The 22732-nt window shown below is 43.2% G+C and overlaps 1 protein-coding gene across 1 annotated transcript in view; it reads left to right on the forward strand.

Annotated features, from left to right (window-relative positions):
* Positions 1-21959, forward strand: part of LOC121624505 (transformation/transcription domain-associated protein) — a 78173-nt gene extending 56214 nt beyond the window's left edge. The window contains exons 62-71 of the mRNA XM_041962213.1: positions 241-402; positions 4600-4690; positions 4985-5190; positions 6269-6530; positions 12224-12449; positions 13620-13837; positions 15126-15310; positions 16273-16476; positions 18252-18446; positions 20724-21959. Of these exons, the coding sequence (XP_041818147.1) occupies positions 241-402; positions 4600-4690; positions 4985-5190; positions 6269-6530; positions 12224-12449; positions 13620-13837; positions 15126-15310; positions 16273-16476; positions 18252-18446; positions 20724-21008 (2034 nt within the window). The 3' untranslated portion in view covers positions 21009-21959. The remainder of the gene's footprint in view (positions 1-240; positions 403-4599; positions 4691-4984; positions 5191-6268; positions 6531-12223; positions 12450-13619; positions 13838-15125; positions 15311-16272; positions 16477-18251; positions 18447-20723) is intronic.
* Positions 21960-22732: the final 773 nt, after the last annotated feature.

A 22732-nucleotide genomic window follows, 5' to 3' on the forward strand; every position in this document is an offset into this window, starting at 1 on the left:
CGAGATGTACTTGTCCACCGCTTCTGCTGTGAACAGAGCCGGGAAAACAGCAATGGTCTGATTAATGAAGGATGCCTTACGTCTTCCTTCTCGGTTTCTCACAGTAGTTTTTTTTTAATGTGACTGCCTTGGCAGAATAACCATAATGCATTTAATTTGTTGTTTTTTTTTCTTTCTGCTTTATTTTAAACTGCCTCTCCTCTTGTCTTAACCTCCCCACTCCTTTTTGCCCATGTGTAGGTGTTGTGGCTACTCAGCTTTGACGACAAGAACACCCTGGCAGATGCTGTGGACAAGTACTGCATTGGAGTCCCACCCATCCAGTGGTTGGCATGGATACCGCAGCTCCTGACCTGCCTTGTTGGCTCAGAAGGCAAACCTCTGCTCAACCTAATCAGCCAGGTGAGGCCTTTTCAGTACTCCCTATCCCATATCCAGCTCCCCATAGAATTCAAGCCAAAATCCACTTGACTTCTGTCATCAACTTTTTATCAATGAAAGCATCTGTTAAAAGGTATCACCATCTCATCCCTCCCCTTGTTGCTCTCTCATTTTGTCTTCTCCAATTTCGTATCTGGATGTCCGCTCCACCCATCAATCTTTCTTTTTTTTTTTTTGCTCTTGGATTTTTTCATCCATTTGGGGCAGCACATCTGGCTGGTGTGTTAGCATTAGTGCTCATGCATGTCTTTCTAATCAAGATAAATTAACTGCATTCACACCAATGTGGCCTCTCTCCTGCTTTCTATTTACCAAATTAAGCATTCAGATTCTTTTACTGTCCCTTTTCCAGCAATTTACTGGCTTTCACCGGTCCCTGGTGAATTGGTTTTTAAATTATTTGTTCAAGAAATGATTATAAAGTTAATATCGTGCGCATCCGCACTGCAGGAACAGAGCTAGTAATTAAAGCGAGGACTAATTTGCTTTGCTTAATGGAGTATTATTTCCGCACAATTTGAAGAGGGTGATCTTCAAAGAGTAGTCTGCTATAACAAACAGCCATCCTCTCTGCAGAGCAGGATCATTGTATAGAGGGTATGAGAGAAAGTGGAGGATAAAGAGAAGAGAGGGAAGAGACAGGCTTTTGAAATAAGAGTGGATAGTATAAGAGATGGATGTAGTATCATGGAAAGACGGACAGCGCGTGTGATGAAGCGATGATGACTTCTGAAATCCTCTCTACTCTTTAGCATGCAGATAAAGAATCACACTGATGGTTTGTTGTTAAGCTCATTAACAAGCTGGCTTAATGCAAGTTAGCTGTTAAATAAATGAACACAGAGGCAGAATCAAACTAAATCATTTGCATTCATGTTTTTATCTTGGATTTTTATATGACATGTTAACTTTTAAGTTTTGTCTATCTAGAGGACAGTTGAACAGGACACATGCTTGTTACAAGGTTTAAATTTTTGATCTCTTGGTTACACTTCAGTCACTTAAATCAGCACCTGCCTTTTGCATGTATATGAATGGATGTCAATGGGTGAGCGTAGAGATTTTCCATCTGTGGCGATCCGGTCCTCCCTTTGGTGCATCGTCAACCTGTCTTGACTGAAGGGTAAAAGGTTGACACCCTTTTTCTTTATCTGCTTTTTTATGTAAAGAGAAAACCATTTTTAATGCATAGCAGGCTTTGTCTCTGCCGCTTGCCTGAATTATTTAGAGTTTCTCTGCGGCGGCGGGATGTTTAAAAAACGTATGTTGAAATATTGATGAAGGTGAGCAGAAGAGCGCCTGGGGGCAGGCGGGAAGATGAATCAGAAGTTAACAGAGAATCTCAACACCTCTCCCCACACGTGGTCTCGCTGCCTCCTCCTTGTCTGCCATTCGCCCTCTTCCCCTCGGCCCACCTCTGCTTTGCCAAAATATGACATTTCTTATCTTCCCATTAGTGTGCTGATCTCTGGTTCCTCCCCTTCCTCTCTGCCTTCCATCCTCTTTCATCTTTAATGCTGCTGTTAGCTGCCACTTAGAACTCCCTCTTCCTGTTACCCCTGATTTTCGATCTTTTATCTCTCTCTTTTTGAGCATGGGGAAAAGGAGAATCATGAAACTTACACATTTATTATATATGCAGTATATAAAATTGGGAAATGTGAGAGATTAAGAGAGGGCAGTTTGTAAATATTTGCAGAATGCTGTATATGTATAGGGTGGCAAATGTGCCCACATTTAACTTAATATGTATATGGAAATATTTATTGAGCTGACTTCTCCGATATGGATAGTAAATACAGCACATTTCTACAAATTTGCAGGAGGAGGTGACAATAGCTTGTCTTTTTCATGAGGCTGTGGCTTTTTGTACTGGCAGCATTGTACAGACGGCTCTACTTTAGCCACAAAAGAGCGGTTAAAGGCTTTTAGTGGTGGCCGAAGGTGCTCCATAGCTAAATTACCTCAGCAATGAGGAAGTGGAAAGTGTTTTCTTAGATGTAGTTCAATGTGATAATAGTTTTCGTTTTTCCCTTTTGTATCGTCTCCAGGCTGTCCAGGCTTTAGACCTACAACAGCAGCAGCCACTTTCACCCGTTAGTTAATCCGATCTGTCTCCCCTGCCTTGGTGCTGCCTTTACAGCACACTACCGCTGACTGACCGACCATGTAGAGTTACACGGATTGAGCTGAGTCTCCTGAAAAATCTGAGACCTGCTGGGATCTGGAACTGCTCTTTTAGTAGTCCAGTCTAAGCAGAACTACAGTACGTTCTAGTCAGCCATGGGCCAACCCATTCTCGCAGGCAGCTTTAAACTTGAGTTAGTTTTTGCGTAATCTTGATTTGTACAGTTTGAGAATCCCTCTGAAGACCTGGCCTAGATGTCAGAGGAATGTGGAGTCAGTGAAAGCTTAGAGGGTCCTAAATCCATTTAGCCTGAGGCTGAAGTGGGAAAAAAAGCTTCTTCTCTTTCTTTCTCTGTCTTTCCTCTGTATCCCCCTCCACCAACACGGCCATCCATCCTCAACCCACTCTTACTTGTATTGAGCTCAGTTTTGTTGTTGAGAGGTGGAGGTATCCCTTTCTGCCCTGCAGACATGTAGAGGGTCTAGAGGGGATCGAGTAGTGATGTAATTGCAGCCTATGAGACCTGAGAGAACCTTGTGGTTTGGTCTTCCACCAATATCCAGTGGGGCTAAAGCCAGGCTTATACTCTCTCCCACCTAGAAATTCAAGCAAAAATTATTTTTTGTTTTTTCACAACATGATTATTGTTTTTGTACTTTTCTTCGGCATTTCTGTTCATTTAATAACGACTCGTACATGACTGCAACAGGATATACCATGGCAAAGAGGAACATGGTAGTTTAGACAATCCCACAGATTACAAACAAATTTCCAAATTGGCCAGATTAAACCACTTACTGTATTTGAAGATGAGGCTAAAAGTATGCTTCTGAAATGTTTATTGTAATCCCTCATTTCTTTATTTGTGGGACTCTCAGATCATATGTTTAAAAAGATCATCTTTCATTTAAGCCTGCCACTATTGGAAATGTTGTTAAAAGAAAACACTGGACAGAGCTTGTTTAACCTTGGCTTATAATTAGAAAAAGTGGCAGAGCTCTATTATGCCTCTGTAGAATTTGAGCGAGCTTTGTCACAGCTCATGTTCTACCTCTAGGCACTCGCTTTGTACAGTCACAGTGATAGCCAAGATGTGTCACAGTGGTCGCCCTCTTGTGTATTTGAATGACGTTTGGTGACAAGTGCGGATTTCTTACTTTTGCCACATAAAGGAGGCGTTTGAGAATTTTTTCTGAGCTTTTGCTGCATGTTCAAGACTTTATGTAAGGTGCAGTGTGTATTCAAACAAAAGCTTTCCATATTGCCATCTGAGCTTGCAGGATGATGTGAATGGATGATGAAGGAAGGAAACCTACAGTAGGTGTATTTTCCTTTACTGAAGAAAATAAAAGCTGAAAGAAAAATCTCAACCAAGCATGCTTCTCAGGTAGCTTGCTAACTTATCGAAACATTGATTTTCACTTCATTTCTAGGTTTGGTAGCAGACATTTTCAGTAAATATAGGATCTTGATTTTAAAAAATGATCTAGCTCAGATGTGGAAAGAAGTGCAGGATATCTATCTACCCATTCCTATGTTCTGAACGAACTGTGACCCTGAGACTGATATATAAATTATACACCAAAGGCAACACTGAATTCACCTACTGCATTACTTATCAAAGGAATCCTACTCAGCCAAGTTTGAGGTGAATTTGCTATGTGTTTAAAAACTTGAAATCTCTTATGTCCTGACTTCAACCATTAAGACTTTCTATGTTGTCAGTGACTTTTCTTGAAAGTCTTGAGGGCAATTTCATCATCAGTCACATTCAGTTTTGTAATTCAGCCATGACGTGTTTTTAACTTCCCTAACTCCCCTGACTCAAAGCTTCAAACACTCCCTCTGTTACAGCAGAGGTCTCTGGCTGTATCAGTATGATCTCTCTCTCTCTGACACAAACTATCTCTCTGTCCCACTCACCCTCCATCTCTTCCCCTCTCTCTCACTCTCTCTCTCGCTCTCCTCTCCTCTGCGGTCCTGAGGGAGAGTCTTTGAAATGTAATCTGTGACCCTCTTTTATCTGCTAGGTGGGACGAGTGTACCCCCAGGCTGTCTACTTCCCTATTCGCACCCTTTACCTGACACTCAAGATCGAGCAGAGGGAGCGCTACAAAAGTGGTAAGTAAACATGGCTGGCCGTCATGCGTTGCCTCATTACGATGTTCTAAACATTGAAAGCTCTTTTCTACTTTATTTATAGTTATTAATTGTAAATTTGTTTACAGTATATGGAATATACTCTATAACATATAACTTTCCCCAGTATTACTCTGTTACTCATATGTTTATCTGGTCTTTGTAAGTTTATACTTGAAGAAACTGTAGAATTTGTCTTTGCTTGTCTTTTCCTCCTGTCACACCCCCCTCTCCACCACTCATTCTTTCTCCCTCTTACCCACTCTTCTTCTGCAGATGCATCTGGACAACAGCAGCCCAGTTCAGTGGGGGCCCAGCCTCACTCGGGGGCCTCTGACCCGGGACCTATACGTGCCACCGCTCCAATGTGGCGCTGCAGCAGGATCATGCACATGCAGCGGGAGCTGCACCCCACTCTGCTCTCCTCTCTGGAGGGTATCGTGGACCAGATGGTGTGGTTCAGGGAGAACTGGCATGAAGAGGTGAGAAGAACAAAGGTGCTGGTCTCGTGCGTGTCTGACTTTGTTGTTATGTGTGTGTTTTCAGCAGATTAGATGGTGAGAAAATAATACAGCTGCTTGCGAGATTTTTCATGCATCTCTGCACACGTGTGAAACAAGTTGGAGTTGACATCTTGTGTATGTGTGTGTCACGCCACCTGGTCATCCAGATGACCACAGTTTGGCAGACCCTGTCTCTCTGGTGGGCCCACACATCTGTTTAGTCTAAGGTGTTATCCTGACTTGTGTGTGAACATGTCGTCACAGTTTCTAATTCCCTGACTGAATTAGTTTGTTGCCATAAACCTTTTGATGGTAGATAATATTAAAGACAGAATTGGCTGTAGACTCATATACATTTCAGATAGTTAATTTCCCCTTAATTTCATTATTTCTGGGCTGGTATTTTCTCAAATACTTTTTGGTTGAAGCACATGTTGCAGCCAGCAGCCTTCTTTCGTCGTAGCTGCAGTAATTGTGAAGATGTCAGTGCAGGAGGTAGGCCTGACTTTGACTTGGTGCTGCTGCAAATTGTTTTAGCCATGCTGGGCAGCGTCCACACAAGGTAGCTTGTCTGTGGGTGGAGGGGAAGACTGGAAGGAAGAGGCAGCAGGAGGCGAGAAGACCGAGACAGGTGATGGATGGGTGCAGTGAGTGTGTAGGATGGGGCAAGGGACTTAGGGCTGGAAGTGTGTCTGTGTGTGTGTGCGCGCATGTGTGTGTGTGTCTGTGTGTCTGTGTATCTGTGATGGTGTGGGGCACTCAGCAGCAGCTGCAGGCTCTATGCTTCATTCCACGGAGCAAGCAGGGGCAGAGGCATCATCACCACCCTTCTCTTTCTTGCTTTGGTTACTGTATGACATCACATTGCTGCACCTTTGTTCCTAAAAAAAACATGCATGTATCTCTGTTCCTTGCTTGTGTGTCCATTTATCTGACAAATGACTCCAGAGATACTTAAAACTGAAATGGTTTCAGATTGGAGATAAATGTTGAGACATCTCTAATTAATATTGTAATATTATCTCACTATCTGTCTATGCTCCTTCTCTCTCTGCAGGTCTTGAGGCAGCTCCAGCAGGGCCTGGCTAAATGCTATTCAGTGGCCTTTGAGAAGAGTGGTGCAGTGTCTGATGCCAAGATCACACCGCACACGCTGAACTTTGTCAAGAAGCTGGTTAGCACCTTTGGTGTCGGCTTGGAGAACGTCTCTAATGTTTCCACCATGTTCTCCAGCGCTGCCTCTGAGTCGCTAGCCCGTCGGGCCCAGGCCACAGCCCAGGACCCTGTTTTCCAGAAGATGAAGGGACAGTTCACAACAGGTTGGTTTCAGATATACTCACGATTATATTTACTTGCCATCCAGAAAAGACAGAAAGAAAAACAAGTGTTGAAGAGCTCTCTAATTTTGAGGTTGTTCCTATGTTTACTTTTTGAACTTAGTTCTTTGTTCACTTTCGTTTCACGGCTGTCAGCCGTGTTAACTTTTAGCATTGCCGATTTACCTCTTTGCAGTTTCATCATAACTCTGTGAAATTTGATGAGCAGTGCAAGGTGCAACAATTGGCCAGGTAGCACAACCAACAACACCTCTTTCATATTCTCGCAAAAGCTCAGTATCAGGCATCAGCCACCTCTCAGCAAACAAGAGCAGCATTCGTGTGACTGTATGTCTGCACTAGTTTAAATGATGCTCTATCCGTGCGGCCACTTGTTCTGCTCATATCCACACTGTCTCTTGGAGCAGCTGGAGCATTGGTGTTCTGCAGTGTAATTAAGGTTTCCAGTAAGATGATGGGATTTCACGGCAGAGTTGTTTCTGGTGACTGGTCAGAAATAGATGTGTTTTGCTGTCTTTATTACACTGTGTGTGTGTCTGCACACATCTATAGTGGATCTGTTTATGCACAAGTCAGCTGCATTTCCAATCTAAGCTAGTACAGCACTGCGATTGTGATCCGAACAAGCACAAAACTTGTCATGGTTTGATAAAACACAGCAGAAGACACTGAGTGCTCCTGCCTCAGCTGAAACTATGAAACAGTTAACTCTGTAAAAGTTCAGCCTTTAGTCTTAGTCATGTTTAAAAGTCTGTAAAACATGATTTGTTACACTACACCTCTCTACTGAAACTGTAACTGTAGTGAAATTATTTTATTTCTTGGCAGCTTTTTATTTCAGACTGAAATTGATTCTCAGTGCAGGTTTTACAGACTTGTAGTCCACCAGAGGCTGAGTAAAAATAATTTCCACTGTATTGGCACTGGGCAACTTTGATTTCAATATTGAAATGTAAATGTAATGCAACCCCAGTTAGGCTGAGTACCACCAGCCACCAATCCAATACTGTGTTATTGTGGCTGGGGCTGGAAGATGTGCTTACAGTATTATCCTCTTTGCCAGATAACCAAACATTTTTATACTTCTACAAAGGCTACCATGGCACAGAGATGAAGCATGTATTCCCCTTTTCTGCTATATATTTGTACAAAACAATAGCAGGGCAGCTATTGTGTTCTCATTACAGAGAAAATCTTTAATTGTAAGATAGAGTTGACGAGAGTTAGACGAGAGATAGAGTTGAGATGAATTACTAACACACTTCCCTTAAATCATCAAGGAAGGACATATAATATACAACAGTACCAAAAATAAAGTCAACTGAATTTGTCAATTGGAGGTTTTTAATGTTGGACAGTTAATACAGACATCCATTGATCTTTCTTTTACGTGATGTTGGACTTCCTCCTCCAGACTGAGACTAGAATTGCACTCTAATGTCAAAACTTGTGCCATCACTGAGATGACGTATTTACAGTGTGAATTATCACTGGTATGTATCCTCTATCTTCAAATTGACCACCCTTTTAATCGTAAATCCTCAGAAAATTCCTAATTGCACATTTTCTACCAATCTTGTCGCTGAGCTGTTCACTGATGTGGCATCAAGGATTAAGAGTTGGAAGGCACCCTGCACTGAGAGACAGTTTTCTGATCCATACCCAGTTTTGGGATTAACACATTTCAAAGCAAATATTCTGTGATATTCATATGTAACTGGGGTTACACAATGATGAAGCCTCCAGTCATTTTGGCTTGCATGTTCAGATTCAATTGCAAGCTGTGGAATCCAACAGGACAGGTGCAGTTCTAGTTTAGCCAAGGCCCCCTCTGAGACATTTTTCTCCAAACAATCATTCCCCTGTTTTTGGAAGCCACGTGTCTGTTTTCCTACATTGCATAAGGGAGTTGAGCCACAGTTCACTGGACCCGGCAAAAATAAGGACTGTCTGCAGCTCTCCCAGCTTTAAGCGTTCAAATAAACCTCTTTGCTGACTCTTTCTCACTGCCGTGGACTGACTGCACATACATGTTCGCTGAATTACGCTCACAGTAAACTGTCGGGTTACTCCTTTTTATTGCATTTCCACACAGCAACTCCTCCCTCTCCTCCCTCCTCCCCCTCTCTGCTCTTCAGTCTCTCCTGTGCTTTTCCCCTCCACTGGTCCTGAGAGTGGCCAATAGAGCTAATGTGTTTGGCCCTGGGATAGAGGAGGACAAGGACAGCGAGTGAATGAAAAGCATCTTGGGAAAAAATTATCACCTGGCTGAGAGGGGAAAAAAAACTGTAATAAGGGTGTGCCAGAGCTGGCAAATATAAAAAATGACAGAAAAGAGCATTAAAGGTGGAAGAGAGGAGGTTATAAAAGAGAAAACAATAGGCATGAGAGCTTGAGAGGAAACGTGAATACAGGTGTGATGGCATTAGCGAGCGAAAGCAGGGGACTGACTGAATGAACAACACAAACAAGAGTGAGCGAGACTCGGAGTGAGCGGTGTGATGATGAATCTTACCAGATGTCGCAGTGCCAGCTGTGCTCACGCAGCCAGGCATCACCAGGGCTTCTGCCTCGCAGGGTGCCTGCCGACCATCGCTACCCAGCTGTCCCCACGACGACGCGGGAGCGGGGCCGACAGAGACTGAAACCACACAAGCCTTCCAGAGCGGAACAAACAGGGTTTACAGAGCTGCTGAGCAGCCAAGCTCCCATTCCCCCGTACCACGTTAGTGGCTCACTCGCTTTCACAGGGTTTGTGGGCCGGAAAATATGGGTTTATGTGTGCACATATAACATTTGGCAGCAGGGAGGCATTCAAATCCAATTACGGCGAATGCTATTTGCATGAGTTACTGTTTTAGCAGTGGATCTGTTCCAGAGACTTTTGTCAGAAGAGTCTTTTCTGAAAAAAGCAAAACAAAACACAAGTTTCTTGGCGTTTTATTTCTGTGCCTATTGAATAGTTATTTGTCATGCTAAAATGATATTTAGCATAGGTAAATGTATCTCCGTATAATTTTGTATAGCACTGTGTCTTAGCACCTATGTACCCGCAGTTAGTTGTCATAAACTTTAAATGTGAACTTTTATTGTCAGATACCTCTTCACTCCAGCGTACACACTGCTTCTGTGACTTCTGAAATACTCAAAACTTCAGTTCACCAATCAGATATACTAAAGGTGAGCTGACTGCATCCCACCACACACATTCATGCAATCCCACGCTCACTGGGTAATAGTGGTTCTATATACAGAGGTGGCCCACCTCCTGAGTCTTGAGCCATAATTTGGTGCAGCAGTGCAGATCCTCCGCTGTGGTCTGTCAGGTAGGGCAGAATACCAGCCCTGGTTTCTACACACAGGTCAGAGAGCAGCCTGGATACTTTCCACACCGCACTCCTCTCTCTGCATCCTATTCCCCCAGCTAGCTGACTGAGCGGGGGTCAAAGATGAGTTCAGGGGGACTGAAAATAACTCTCTTCTGGTCTCATTGGCTGTATTGCTCTCAGAACAGAGCACTCCTGTAGTTTCTCTCAGAAACTGTCTGCAGGCTTAATATTGTCACAGGTTTAATGTTCAAACAAAATGAATGTGCTTTGGCTTATTAGTTTAATTATAATGGGACAGTTCCACTGTTTGTATTTCCCGCTAAAATATTACTGTAATGTTAATGTCTGAACAACAGTTGGTCCTTTTTGACAAAGTTTGCATAAATATCAGATGTCCCAAGGCAAATAGATGAATTGGAAATGTTGCCAATATGGTGAAATTGAAGTAGCCACAGTCTGTCTGCTATGTGCAATATCTGGAGCGTTATTCACCGGCTGGCCTGAGGGTGGGCAGATACTACATCCTTTTTCCACACATTAATGTGTCATGGACAATGCACCACCCCTGTGACCTTAATAAAAGGTGTTGCAGCTGACCACTTTATTGAAGAATTCAAACATATATCTAATGTCCAAAGTTATAACTACAATAAGGTGAAATATTGGTTACTAAGTGTTTCAGAAAAGGTCTTTGTTTCTAATGTTTAGCTTTAACTGCTTTGAATACGAGTAACAACATAATGCCGGCATATTACGTGCAGCCGCCTCCAGATTTATACAGATAAAATGTTTTATATCCAGTAAAGATGGAATTATATGACTGTATTGCTGCATGGCTTCAGAGGAGTGGAGCATGTCTCACTCTTTCTATTTGTAAGCATTATACACTTTTATGGCCCTGAATTGTTGTCGGGTTGCAATTCCTCAGGACTGTTTCAATTTTACCTCCGCTATGGAGGCAGGTGAATTGCAGGCAGACGGATAGCGAAATAGGGCCACTCCGAAAAGAACATTGGCTGTTTTAAAGGGCTTATTTAAAGTATTAGGAGGTCTCACTCTGGGAGAGATTGAACGGGTTTGAAATGGCAAGGCCTTGCAGTTTCATGGATTCATTATAACAGGCGGCACAACAGGGTGTACTGAAATAGGAGAGGTGTGTGTGGATGTGTGCATGCGTGTGTGTGCATTCATGTTACAGAGATGTCCTGGGGGCTTTACTCTAAAATGGAAAACCTGCCTGGCTCGCTTCCCCCCCTTCCGTTGTTATTGCTGCAGCTCATCACAATATGTTCTGTGCAATATGAGTTGTGACTTGAAACAGGAATTTAATACTTTAAGACTCTCATTTTTATAGCTCTAATTTAATCAGCTCCCAGCCTCCATCGGGGAGTTTTAAGTCGATAGAGCAAACAGTTCTCCTTGTGCTGCCAGCCTGCCATGAATAACTTATCCATGAAGTTCCCTCAAGCAAGGCAGCACACTGCTGGAGTGGATTGGTCAACAGTGCAACACAATATTTAGAATGGACATTTCCCAGATGTAAGTTTGTGTAACCACTGCCCTCCCTAAGCCATCACTGTGAAAAACAAGGTGTTTTTAGTTCATGTTACCGGGTAAATAACAGTAAAGTAAATACCCAGATCTCACTCTAATTAATCTTTGCTGTATGTGGTTTCCAAGAGGCCCTGCAAGGTTTGCACTAAAATGTCATCTGGCCAATAAAATTTCAAACGTTTTTCTCTTTGATTAGATTAAAAATTCTCTTCTGTGTGTTTGTTTTCTTTAGTCATATTTGACTCTACTTTGATCCCTGTGTGCGTGCTGCTTGCATCTGTTTTAACCCCTTATAGTACTTGATTTGGCAAGGTTTCTTAACCTATGTGTATTTATAGCACAGGTGTGGGAGCATATAGCTGCGGGAGAGGTTAAAGGTCGCCTACACACACAAACACACTTGGGAGCTGCCCACTGTGTTACAGTCTTGTACTGTTGGCATCAGAGCAGCTCCACTGGAACAGTTCAGGGGTTAGTGTCTTGCAGAAGGCCATTTTCAGGATATTTAATTACCGAGGGGAAAGTGCAAGCATCCCCTTTCACCAGCCTGAGGATTTCATCTGGCAGCCTGCATCTGCTTTTTTTTGTTTGTTTTCGTCTTCTTTTCAATTTTTTATTTCACATTCTGCTTTCAGTCATTGATACTGAATCATTAAGCCCGCCAGGTACTGTTATTTAAAAGCCATTTAACAGGAAGGATGGGAGACGAGTGGCGGAAGGAAATGAAAAGCTAGGCAGCGCTATCAAGAGATTCTTCCTGTAACAACAACTCCTCTCCTCTCCCCCCACCAGACTTTGACTTCAGTGTGCCAGGCTCCATGAAGCTTCACAATTTGATCTCCAAGCTGAAGAAGTGGATCAAGATCCTGGAGGCCAAAACCAAGCAGCTGCCCAAGTTCTTCCTCATTGAGGAGAAGTGTCGCTTCCTCAGCAACTTCTCTGCGCAGACAGCTGAGGTGGAGATCCCCGGGGAATTCCTCATGCCCAAACCAACACACTATTACATCAAGATCGCAAGGTAAGGGACTCTTCTACGCAAGAACACCTTAGCCCAGTAAACAGGATGTTATAAAACACCAGTCATGAGCCAAATGCTGAAATGAAATTTTGACACTCTGCTTAACCCACCGCTTTCACACATTACAATTTTAGAGGTCTTTTTCTATTCTACACTGTGTTCCAAATCAGTATGCACATGCTGTTTTTGTTTGTTTTCCCTAAACAGACAATATAATTAAGATGTTTTCATCCGCAATAATTTTTATATGGATGTTAAAACAGCTTTTTTTTAGATTTTGAAAAAGAAAACCCAAAATGCACTGTTCCAAGTTATCATGCACAATGCAGTTTGAAAACATTCATAACACATCTGAGCCAGAAACCTGTTGTATTTGTTTCTTTTTTTTTTTATGTAATTTAATAAACAAATTTTCATTTCTAAACCCTTCTTTGACATCACTTTAAGTCTCTCGTCCACTAAACCTGTAAGTCTGTGCAGAGTTTCTGCCTGTATATCGTTTGAGGATGTCAGTATTGCCTCCCAGAGCTGCTGTTGTGAGGAATACTGCTGCCCACCCTCGTAGATCTTCATTTTAAGAATGCTCCACAGGTGCTCGATAGGATTGAGGTCAGGAGATGATGGTGGACACTATGATTTTTTTCTCCCTTTATGCCCATAGCAAACCAAAGGGTCAATGGTGTTTTTTTTACAGCACAGGCTGGTGTATTGTCCTGCATGAAAATAATTTTGTTCCAGAAGGCATGATTCTTTCCTTTATACCATGGCAGTGAATGGTTGGTAAGGAACTCCACACATTGTGCAGAGGTCATTTTCACAGACTCAGGGACACTAAAAGCACCTACAATCTCATTTCCCAATTTTTCAGTCCACAACATCACTCTGTCACCTCCTTGGTGACATCATAGTTTTGTTGGAAGAGGAGAACTCCATCCATCTGGACTATTCAGTTCATCGTGGCATTCATCGGTGAACTGTCACTTGTATAATGATTTGGAACACATCAGTGTAAATGTTTTTAAATGGGCGGTGAATGTAAGAGGTCTCTGCTGCCTATGGATAAAACAGATCAGCAAATACACATGGAATCACACAGGAGAGTCGCACCCACACATCATTCCTCTCGCATCCTTTGTAATTTCAGTCCTGTGTCTCTGCTCCTCTGTCCAGGTTCATGCCCAGAGTGGAAATTGTTCAGAAACACAATACAGCAGCACGCCGTCTGTATATCCGCGGCCACAATGGCAAGATCTACCCTTACCTGGTGATGAACGACGCTTGCCTGACCGAGTCACGCCGAGAGGAGAGGGTCCTGCAGCTCCTCCGCCTCCTCAACCCCTGTCTGGAGAAAAGAAAGGAGACCACCAAGAGACACCTCTTCTTCACCGGTAGGGCCAGGGATCAGAAAGATGGGTGTCCGGGTGCATGAGGTGTAAAAACATACAGGGAGTAGGGATGAAACTTCACCAGGATCATGGCTTTTTTACTTAATTTTTTCAGTAGTCTGTACCTCTATCACCACCTGAGTTTTTGATTGAGAAAATGGCATGGCTGTACGATAACCTTTTTTGCACATAGCACTGGTGCTACAGAGGTTGAACGCTTTGCAGCACAGGCCACAAAATTAGGGCACGAGTATAAGATGTCTCGTACCATCTCTAAAAACAACCACAAGCACTGCAGTTCATCACTCAAACAGACATGTGACTGGCAGAGGACATTAATTTTGCATGCAGGGCACCATCCAAACTTTAACAAGAAATGTTTTCAGACAAACGTTTTCTTTATTTGCCCATAATGGTAAATTATGGGGACATAATACCTCTTGCAATGCATAATATCCATACACACTTCAAATGAGCAGTATAAATCTCAGTAAGTTTCTATCATCATACATACAACATTATTCAAATAAAATAAAATTCATATTGATCATACACTATAACGTACAAACTAGAATCCAGAAGATTGTTTTTTTTTTTTTTAAACATACATTTGTTCATCACACCAGAGACACCTGGTCACCTCTGATGCTGCTGTACACTGACAACAGTTGGTAGTGACCTCTCCTTTCATTTGTCTTCTCTTTCTGCCTCACTCACCCACCACACATGCAATTTATATTTGCTTGCAAGCACTATTTCCTGTCATCCCCTTGTGGTTTGCCTCCACCCAGATGTTTGCCCGCTCTCCATTTATGCACTTGATTGGTTTGTTTAAAGCAGAAATATGGACGGGGAATTCAACAGTCCCTTCCAACCCATTTCCTCTCAACTGGAATGGCTGGTATTGATTTGATTTGGGGTGCCAGTGTATGTAAATGTTTAGACTGCTTTCACTGTGCAGCCCATGCGCAGCCTTTTACCTTCTTTGACCCTGCTTGGTGTTGAGAGATGGCACGCCTTCAGTGCAGCTGTTTCCCAACTCTGGAGTATTTTAGTTGTTGGTTTAGATCTGTGGTTTACACTGTGGTACAACAGAGATTGTTTACTAGCGAGTGCAGCCAAATATTTACAGTTTGTGTGTCACTGACGTGGTTGTTTTCCCCTCTCCTTACCCCCTTCCCTACTACCGATCTCTTCTTTTTTCTCCCGCTCTTCTCACTGTCCTATTTCTTCCCTCTGTTCTCCCATCCACATCTTTCCCACCTGTATCCTGTCCTCTTCCTCTCTAAAGTGCCCCGAGTGGTGGCAGTGTCGCCTCAGATGCGGCTCGTAGAGGACAACCCTTCATCTCTGTCACTGGTGGAAATCTACAAACAACGCTGCGCCAAGAAGGGCATCGAGCATGACAACCCCATTTCCAGATATTACGATCGTCTTGCCACTGTGCAGGCCAGAGGCACACAGGCCAGCCACCAGGTATGGAGCCAATCATGTGAACAGACCTGCACACATACACAGATATCAGAGACAGCACATAATCCAGCTGTGATCTTCATTAATGCCCTGCATTGGTATGCATCCTCTGTGATTAGATTGCAATTTAACAGCATCTTGGTGCAGCCATGTCACGGTCACCAGGGAAGCATTTGAGTATTTAGTGGCTGCCCTGTGTAACCCCTGTATCTCCAGGAGAGAAATAGCATTGCTTTCAGCTTTGTGACAGTGCATTTTTCAGGTAATCCCATTTCTTTTTATCTGCTCTATTTAGCATAAGATACAGGAGAATTTCCTCGGCCTGTAAAGGAACATTTAATTCATAAGTTAATTAGAAATATTGAAATTTCCAAATTTGGAGGTTCATGATTTTCACTGCACAGGGACGATTTGCTCTCATTAGGGGCTGTGTCTGTGGTGGTCAGTCAAACTTAATTTGCAAGCTACTGTATCAACCAGCCAACACATAATGGATGTATTCTTTAAAATACAGGAATCCCAGCTGCACCAGCTGAGTTCACTACAGGCTGTGTTTTGCTTCAAGATGACAAACTGTAAAATTATGCTGGCTGTTTCTGGAGACTGATTATCACCTAAACTATTCATCAAAAAGAAAAAAAAAACTGGCAGATCAGGCTTGTGGCTTAATTAGAATGATTTTAGTGGCTGCTTTACATTTTGTTCTATGAAGTTTACACTCCTAAAATATTGGTTGTTGATTTCTTAGATAGCTGCAACATTGCTTCTTCTCAGGTTTTCTACCTTTGACTGGAACAAGAAAATCCACCAACAACTGCAGTATAGAATCATATCTAACAAAAATGTGTGTTCACAATTGGGTGGACTGTTGTGTTGAGTAAAGAAGAACATAAGCGTGAGGCCTGGTATTAGCTGGATCACGACCACCTATTTAACCTCTACTCCCTCCTCCTGTTTGCCACCAGGTCCTGCGGGACATCCTGAAAGAGGTGCAGGGAAATATGGTTCCTCGCAGCATGCTGAAGGAGTGGGCTCTCCACACCTTTCCCAACGCCACCGATTACTGGACCTTCAGGAAGATGTTCACCATCCAGCTGGCCCTCATAGGCCTCGCCGAGTTCATGCTCCACCTCAACAGACTGAATCCGGAGATGCTGCAGATAGCACAGGTAGGACACATGAGCAAACACACGAGGACCAAACATGTTTGACTCTCTGTCAAGGACAAGCGGGATCCATGTGACAGGGGCTAATTCAATAGATATCCACGCTCATAGATGCATTAAGAGATCACCATTACCCTCTCCATATCTGGCTGTATGAATTACCATTCTCCCCCATGACATTCACGCTAGGCCTATCAGTCAGCCTTCTGCTGTCAATGCGAAGGATGTTTTGACAGAACGTTATATTCAGTCCCTCTGCTCTACAGCTATCAAAGACGTTTCAATTTGAAGAGGCCGTGTTTGTGTGTGCGTGCGTCTTCCTCTCAGTCCGTACACACATCCGTCTGCTGCTCGGGGTCTGCAGACAGCTTTCTCAAAGTCATTATTAAAGATGATTGTGTCAGTCGGCCACCCCTCCCCTCTGATCCTAATCGGCCTTTGCTGACAGGCGTTCCTCCGGGCAGCTAAGCACTGGTATTAAGCCCCCTCTCTGCCTGTTCCACTCCGCAGATCCCATTAGACACAGGAGGATTACGGTACGGAGAGTGTACACACACACAAACACACACACACACACACAAACAGAGAGAGAGTGCAAGGACAGGACATCACAGCCGTAGCATTGCGCCCCGCCCTGCTTAAATAGAGACCTTAAGTTCCTTCAAGTTGGAGCTTAGAGAGCTCAGCGATGCTTCGAGTCGTCAGCGAACAAAGGCGCTGCTTTGTGGCATTCATCAAGCCTTAATTCAAACTTAATTCTTTCAACACCTGTCTTCATAAGGCGTCACATCGTCTCCCGAGAGTTTGTTCCTTTCATAACGATCTCTCCATCTCCTTTGATTTCTTTGACATTTGTTCTGAAAATCAGCCAGAGTCATTTCTCACCGTCAGGTTCACAGCTGCAAGTCACTACACGTGACACACAAATTTTGCGTCATCCCATTCACACCAGCCCCAGAATGAAGCTAAACCGTTGGCCGCTCGAGTGGTGATTTAGCATTCTAAGCGCTGCCTCCACAGCCAACTGTCTGCAGGCTTATCTGAGCCTCCTGGGGGTTGCTGGTGTCTCAGCTCACTGCCTTGAGGCCCTCCGCTGGGGCCTGGAGGAGCAAATGACAGTAGGAGAGAGAGAGAGACGGGAGGGGAGGGAATTAAGGCAAAGGAGGGAGGGAAAGAGGCGAGACAGAGGAGGAGAGGGAGCACGAGCTGGAATGAAATGCTCTGCTATAAAGCTGTCAGAGCCACTCACCTTTTCATATAAGGGAGCTTATCTTCCCCGGAATGGCTGCTCGTGCAGCGGTCCACTCGCACATAAATGCAGGCTTATGGATGAAAACTTGGCTGTATATATTTAAGTCAGCGGGGAGCGATGGGGGAGAGGGGAGTGGGAGTGAATTGAGGATTATAGATGTTCTGCTGCTGATAGTTTGACGTGTTGCGGTGTCTGGGGCACGCAGATCAATAACTGCAGCCATTTCGTTGGTGTGAGCTTGTTTTGTTACTCCCCTAGCCTTTCTGAAGAAGAGTTATTTTCTTGCAGGGTTTATGTGGTCTAAGGGCTGTGGAGAACACTGCAGAAAGAAATATTCATAAGTGATTTTTCTTTATTCGCTACTGGTTTTGAGCAGGTTCTTCTGAACCATGCTTTCTTTTAAGTGTCTTACTCTCTTAAACATAGAGCCTGCCTCATACTTATATACTGTATTTATACACACTCATCTGGAAGACTACTGACTTGTACTTAATCTTTACCTTTACACTCTGTTGTCTGTTTTTAGGACACAGGAAAGCTGAACGTCTCCTATTTCCGCTTCGACATCAACGACGCCACAGGCGACCTGGACGCTAATCGCCCCGTTCCGTTCCGCCTGACGCCAAACATCTCCGAGTTCCTGACCACCATCGGCGTCTCCGGTCCGCTGACTGCCTCCATGATTGCCGTGGCACGATGCTTTGCACAGCCAAACTTTAAGGTAACTTGTCTGCTTTAAAAGTTGTCACATTATTATGATTATCCTTTGGTTTCAATTAAACTGCAGCCCAAAATATTATATATTACAGATGAATATGCTGCTACACAATATATCGGGATGGAATATACGAATGAGGTTTATCTTTGTCTTTACTCCTTTCTAATTTAGCCAGTCACACTTGATCCTTTCTATGATTTTAGCTTTAATCAGCCATGTTAACTTGTATAAATAATAAAGCTGCTTTGAAGCGGCTTTATTCTGTGCTTTCATTTCAACAACGACGCCTGTATGTGATTGGGGTCAGTCATAGCGGCGAACCCACAGAGAACTTTCTCCCAGCTCTGCAGTTCCCCTCAGCTCTGCAGAGCTTTCTCACATCCTTCAGCTCATTGTTTTGTAATTAGGGTGAAATATATGATGTGGAAAAACATATGGACTTGATTGCATATATTACTGCAGGAAGTCCCTTTACATCGTATTTTATGTTTAAAACATGATTTGCTGTGAGGCTGAGGCACATTTTCCTAATGACAAAGGCCTGTGGCTTTGAGAGCATTGCCTGTTTTAGTGTATGTTTGCATTGTATCTTAGAGCTGTAAGTTAAGGTCATTCATTTATTAAGCCCAAAAGCATCTGTTTGGCATATATGGAAAATATTTGCTAACAAGTTTGCCGTACTGTAGGTGGTAATATGGCAGTGTTGTGTTTGCAGCCAGTGTCTCTGAGTGGCCAAATAATTAGTTACTGCAGGTTTAAGGAACACATCTTTTGTATTCTCGTTAAAACACAGTGTGTTAGTTTTGTCATAAAATGTTAAATCACACTGACGATACTGCATTTAAATGTTAAAATAAGTACCTTTGAAAAATGATACTTGCTCAACTTGACCCAAATGACATGAGTCTTGGATTTTAGGGTTTTAGGAGAAGTGTGTTTCACATGTGAGGTTCAAGTCAGCTGGCAGCATCAGCGAGGATGTATTTCATTCTGTCATGAGGACGCGGTGGTTTGTCGTCAAATTTAAGCTCTTGCTGAATTCTCCAGATATTGTCCAGCACTTAAACTCATCCAGGGTGGAAGCTCACCAAGGCACGACCAAACAAAAACAATGCAGTGAAAGCAGGAGCAGTCAGAGGGTTGTTAAAGTATCTGCAGCAGGCCAGTAATGACAGGCGTGTGGTGTCTATGTATAGGTCTGCCTCATACTTTAAGTCTGACTGATGTGGAGGGAGCAGGAGCGCTGAGAATGCAAATAAACAAAACACTTCATTATGTGAACTACTTAAAGCCAGAGGCCAGCGCTTCTTGTGGTCAAAGAATACGGACGTTTCCAGGGAAAGCAGCAGAACACAACAAACACGTAACAATCATCCACTCAAAGATTGAAGCCTTCAACCATATAAACACTTTAGGTAAGAGCAGGGAACAGTGTGTACCTAGTTAGGTGATGATTGCTGGTGTTGTGGCCCCGTCATGGTTTCAATGGTTATGTATTTCAGTTCTGTGTCACCATAATGGGCTCCTAACAACAGAGAGATTCCCCTGAGGATGATTGACACACCCTTGATTGGGTTTAACAGCTTTGTTTTACGTGTATGTTTGAGATTGGCAATGGCTCCATATAAACTGAGGTTTGATCATGTTTCATTGCTGTCATTCCCGTGACGGACGCTTTCAACACACGGCTCAGGAAAGTCTCCCCAGAAGATTGCTTTTCATAAGCTTTATATCATCTACATATAAATAGCATTCCTGCGACACATAAACTTCAGATAGATGCGGTGGTTATTGAATTAGCGAGGAATCTCATGAACAACTGGAACATGATAGCTACCACATACTACAGTTTGTTATACTACAGCGCTATGAAAAGGTTTACACACTGCTTGGGTTTTTGCATCAGTTGTTGCAACACAAAGAACAATTTAAAATTTTTTAAAGCAAAAATGAAGTAACTTAAGGTCCACTTACATGCTTTTCTGGCACTTTCAACCTCATCTTTTGATGTTACATCTTTTGGTCCTCATCTGTTTCTTGTTGTCAAAAACTGCAAGTTAAATTAAGTAAATCAAATTAAGTTAATGAAGCAAATAAAAGTTAAATAAGTGCATTTTTTTTCAGACTTATTTTTCATCAGGATGTTATAAGAGCCAAAAAAAACAATTAAGGCTGCACAAAAAAAAGAAAAGTATAGTTGCTTGAGGATCCAGTTTCAAAGAGGTGTTATTGTTTTATTGTGTGTTATATGTACGTCTCCATTTCCTCTGTCTCTGATAGGTGGATGGCATCCTGAAGGCAGTCCTTCGCGATGAAATCATTGCCTGGCACAAGAAGACCCAGGAGGACACGTCCATGCCTCTGTCCCCGGCCGGCCAACCGGAGAACATGGACTCCCAGCAGCTAGTGTCATTGGTCCAGAAGGCTGTCACGGCCATCATGACCCGCCTCCATAACCTGGCTCAGTTCGAGGGAGGAGAGAGTAAGGTCAACACCCTGGTGGCTGCAGCGAACAGCCTGGACAATCTGTGTCGCATGGACCCTGCCTGGCACCCGTGGCTCTGAGAAACCAGAGAGGAAAGGGTGATGTGACCCGGAGGAGGAGAATGAGAGGGACGGGATAAGATGCAGGCCAAGAAAAGATGCTTTTGTTTACTTTTATTACGTATCTGACAAACACGGGCAAGGGTTGTTAAATGGATGTTGTATTGTCACTGTAATAGAGTGGAATCAGGTTGAAACAAAGACCCTGGCTGTCACACTGCTACTTTAAACAGGGCTTGCCAGTATTTTTAAGTTACGTATCCGGACTGAGAGAATCTTTTTTATGAAAACACAATTTCTCCTTCATCTCATATTTATTTTTATAGCTAAACGACAGGGACTGTGTGTGGTGCCAGTTGTCCTGTCTTCAGTATGACGAGGAGACGACAAATATTTGTGCAGGTATCATTGTGAGCCACACACTCAAGCTCACGGGAGTTCCTTTTTTCTTTTTTATTTAAAGAGATGGTAAATCTTCTGTTGTTTGCTTTAGCTGTATCTGTGTTGTATTTCACCTGCATCAAGAGCTTACAGTTTTCCCACCTTTATTTTTTCCCCTCTTAAATAGCTATTTGTCCTCTCATGTGTATTTGTATTTAAGCTGAAAATGTGTAACTCCCTTTCTGTCCCTGCCGAATGAGGAATGTAGCGGTCCTGTGAATAACAGGTGATTGTCTTTAATTTTTTTACACACTGTCTGAACTGTATTAACATGTCTGACTATTCCAAAAGCTCGTTCTTTACAATTGTTACGCCTTTCCATCGGTCTCGTTGTAATAACAAAGTAAAACTGCCGAGCGAATTGACAGTGTCATCAGCTGGAACAGCTGTAATGCAGATATGTCATTCCCAAGCTCGCTGTGTATGCTTATTCCTCCCCTTTTTGTAAAGGTACAATGCCTTTTCCAACAGAAGTATAAGCTCCTGTTTTGTAAATAAGCATTTTGTTTTAATAAAATGCTCTTTTTTTAATGCAGAAACTGCCTTGGCTCTTTTACAGTAACCTCCTGCTGAGTCTTTGTTTAAACTGTGTATTAGGACAATTTCAACCGGTTCATCTCAGAAATGAGTTTCAGCTATGCTCGCAATTACCATAAAGCAAAACTCACATTAGTTTTCCTCCTAAGTTGTTTTTTTTTTTATACCAGTTGTAAAACAGCAGTAATAACCAGTAATCTCCATCTGCGCCTCACATCTACTGCATCACTGTCACAGCCATAATCACCCTGAAGGACGCACTCTTGGATATTATTGCGGTAATAACTCATGCTGTGAAATGACTCCAGACGAACCGTTCTCTGACGTTAAAAAGTCTATTGCCATCATCCTTGCGCGCCACAGTTAGCAGACATTTATGGAGAGGCATTTCAGCGCAGCGGTGTTGAATCAAAGTGCTGCTCCGTCTCGTGGAGGTACAATAACCTTGTGGTCATTCCCTCCCTCTGGTTAGAAAGTCCCGCAGAGGTGTGTTGAGGCGTTTCTCTTCTCCCCTGGTGTTTGATTAATGCGCGCCAGTAGATCTCCGAGTGGGCTGGCCTCGCTTGACTTACACGCACTGTCAGCCAACCCGCCTGCACTCATAAACAAAGGTTATATCTCTGTTCGCCTCTATACGATCCACATACACAGCCTCTGCCTCGCAACATGTTTACACACTGCCTCAAACATCTCTCTCCTGCTCTGATCCACACAGGAAAGGTCTCTGAAGGCTGGTAGGTTCCCACATTCACCTCCTCCTTTCATCA

Source organism: Chelmon rostratus, chromosome 21 (genome assembly GCF_017976325.1).
Source record: "Chelmon rostratus isolate fCheRos1 chromosome 21, fCheRos1.pri, whole genome shotgun sequence".
NCBI classification, from domain to species: domain Eukaryota; kingdom Metazoa; phylum Chordata; class Actinopteri; order Chaetodontiformes; family Chaetodontidae; genus Chelmon; species Chelmon rostratus.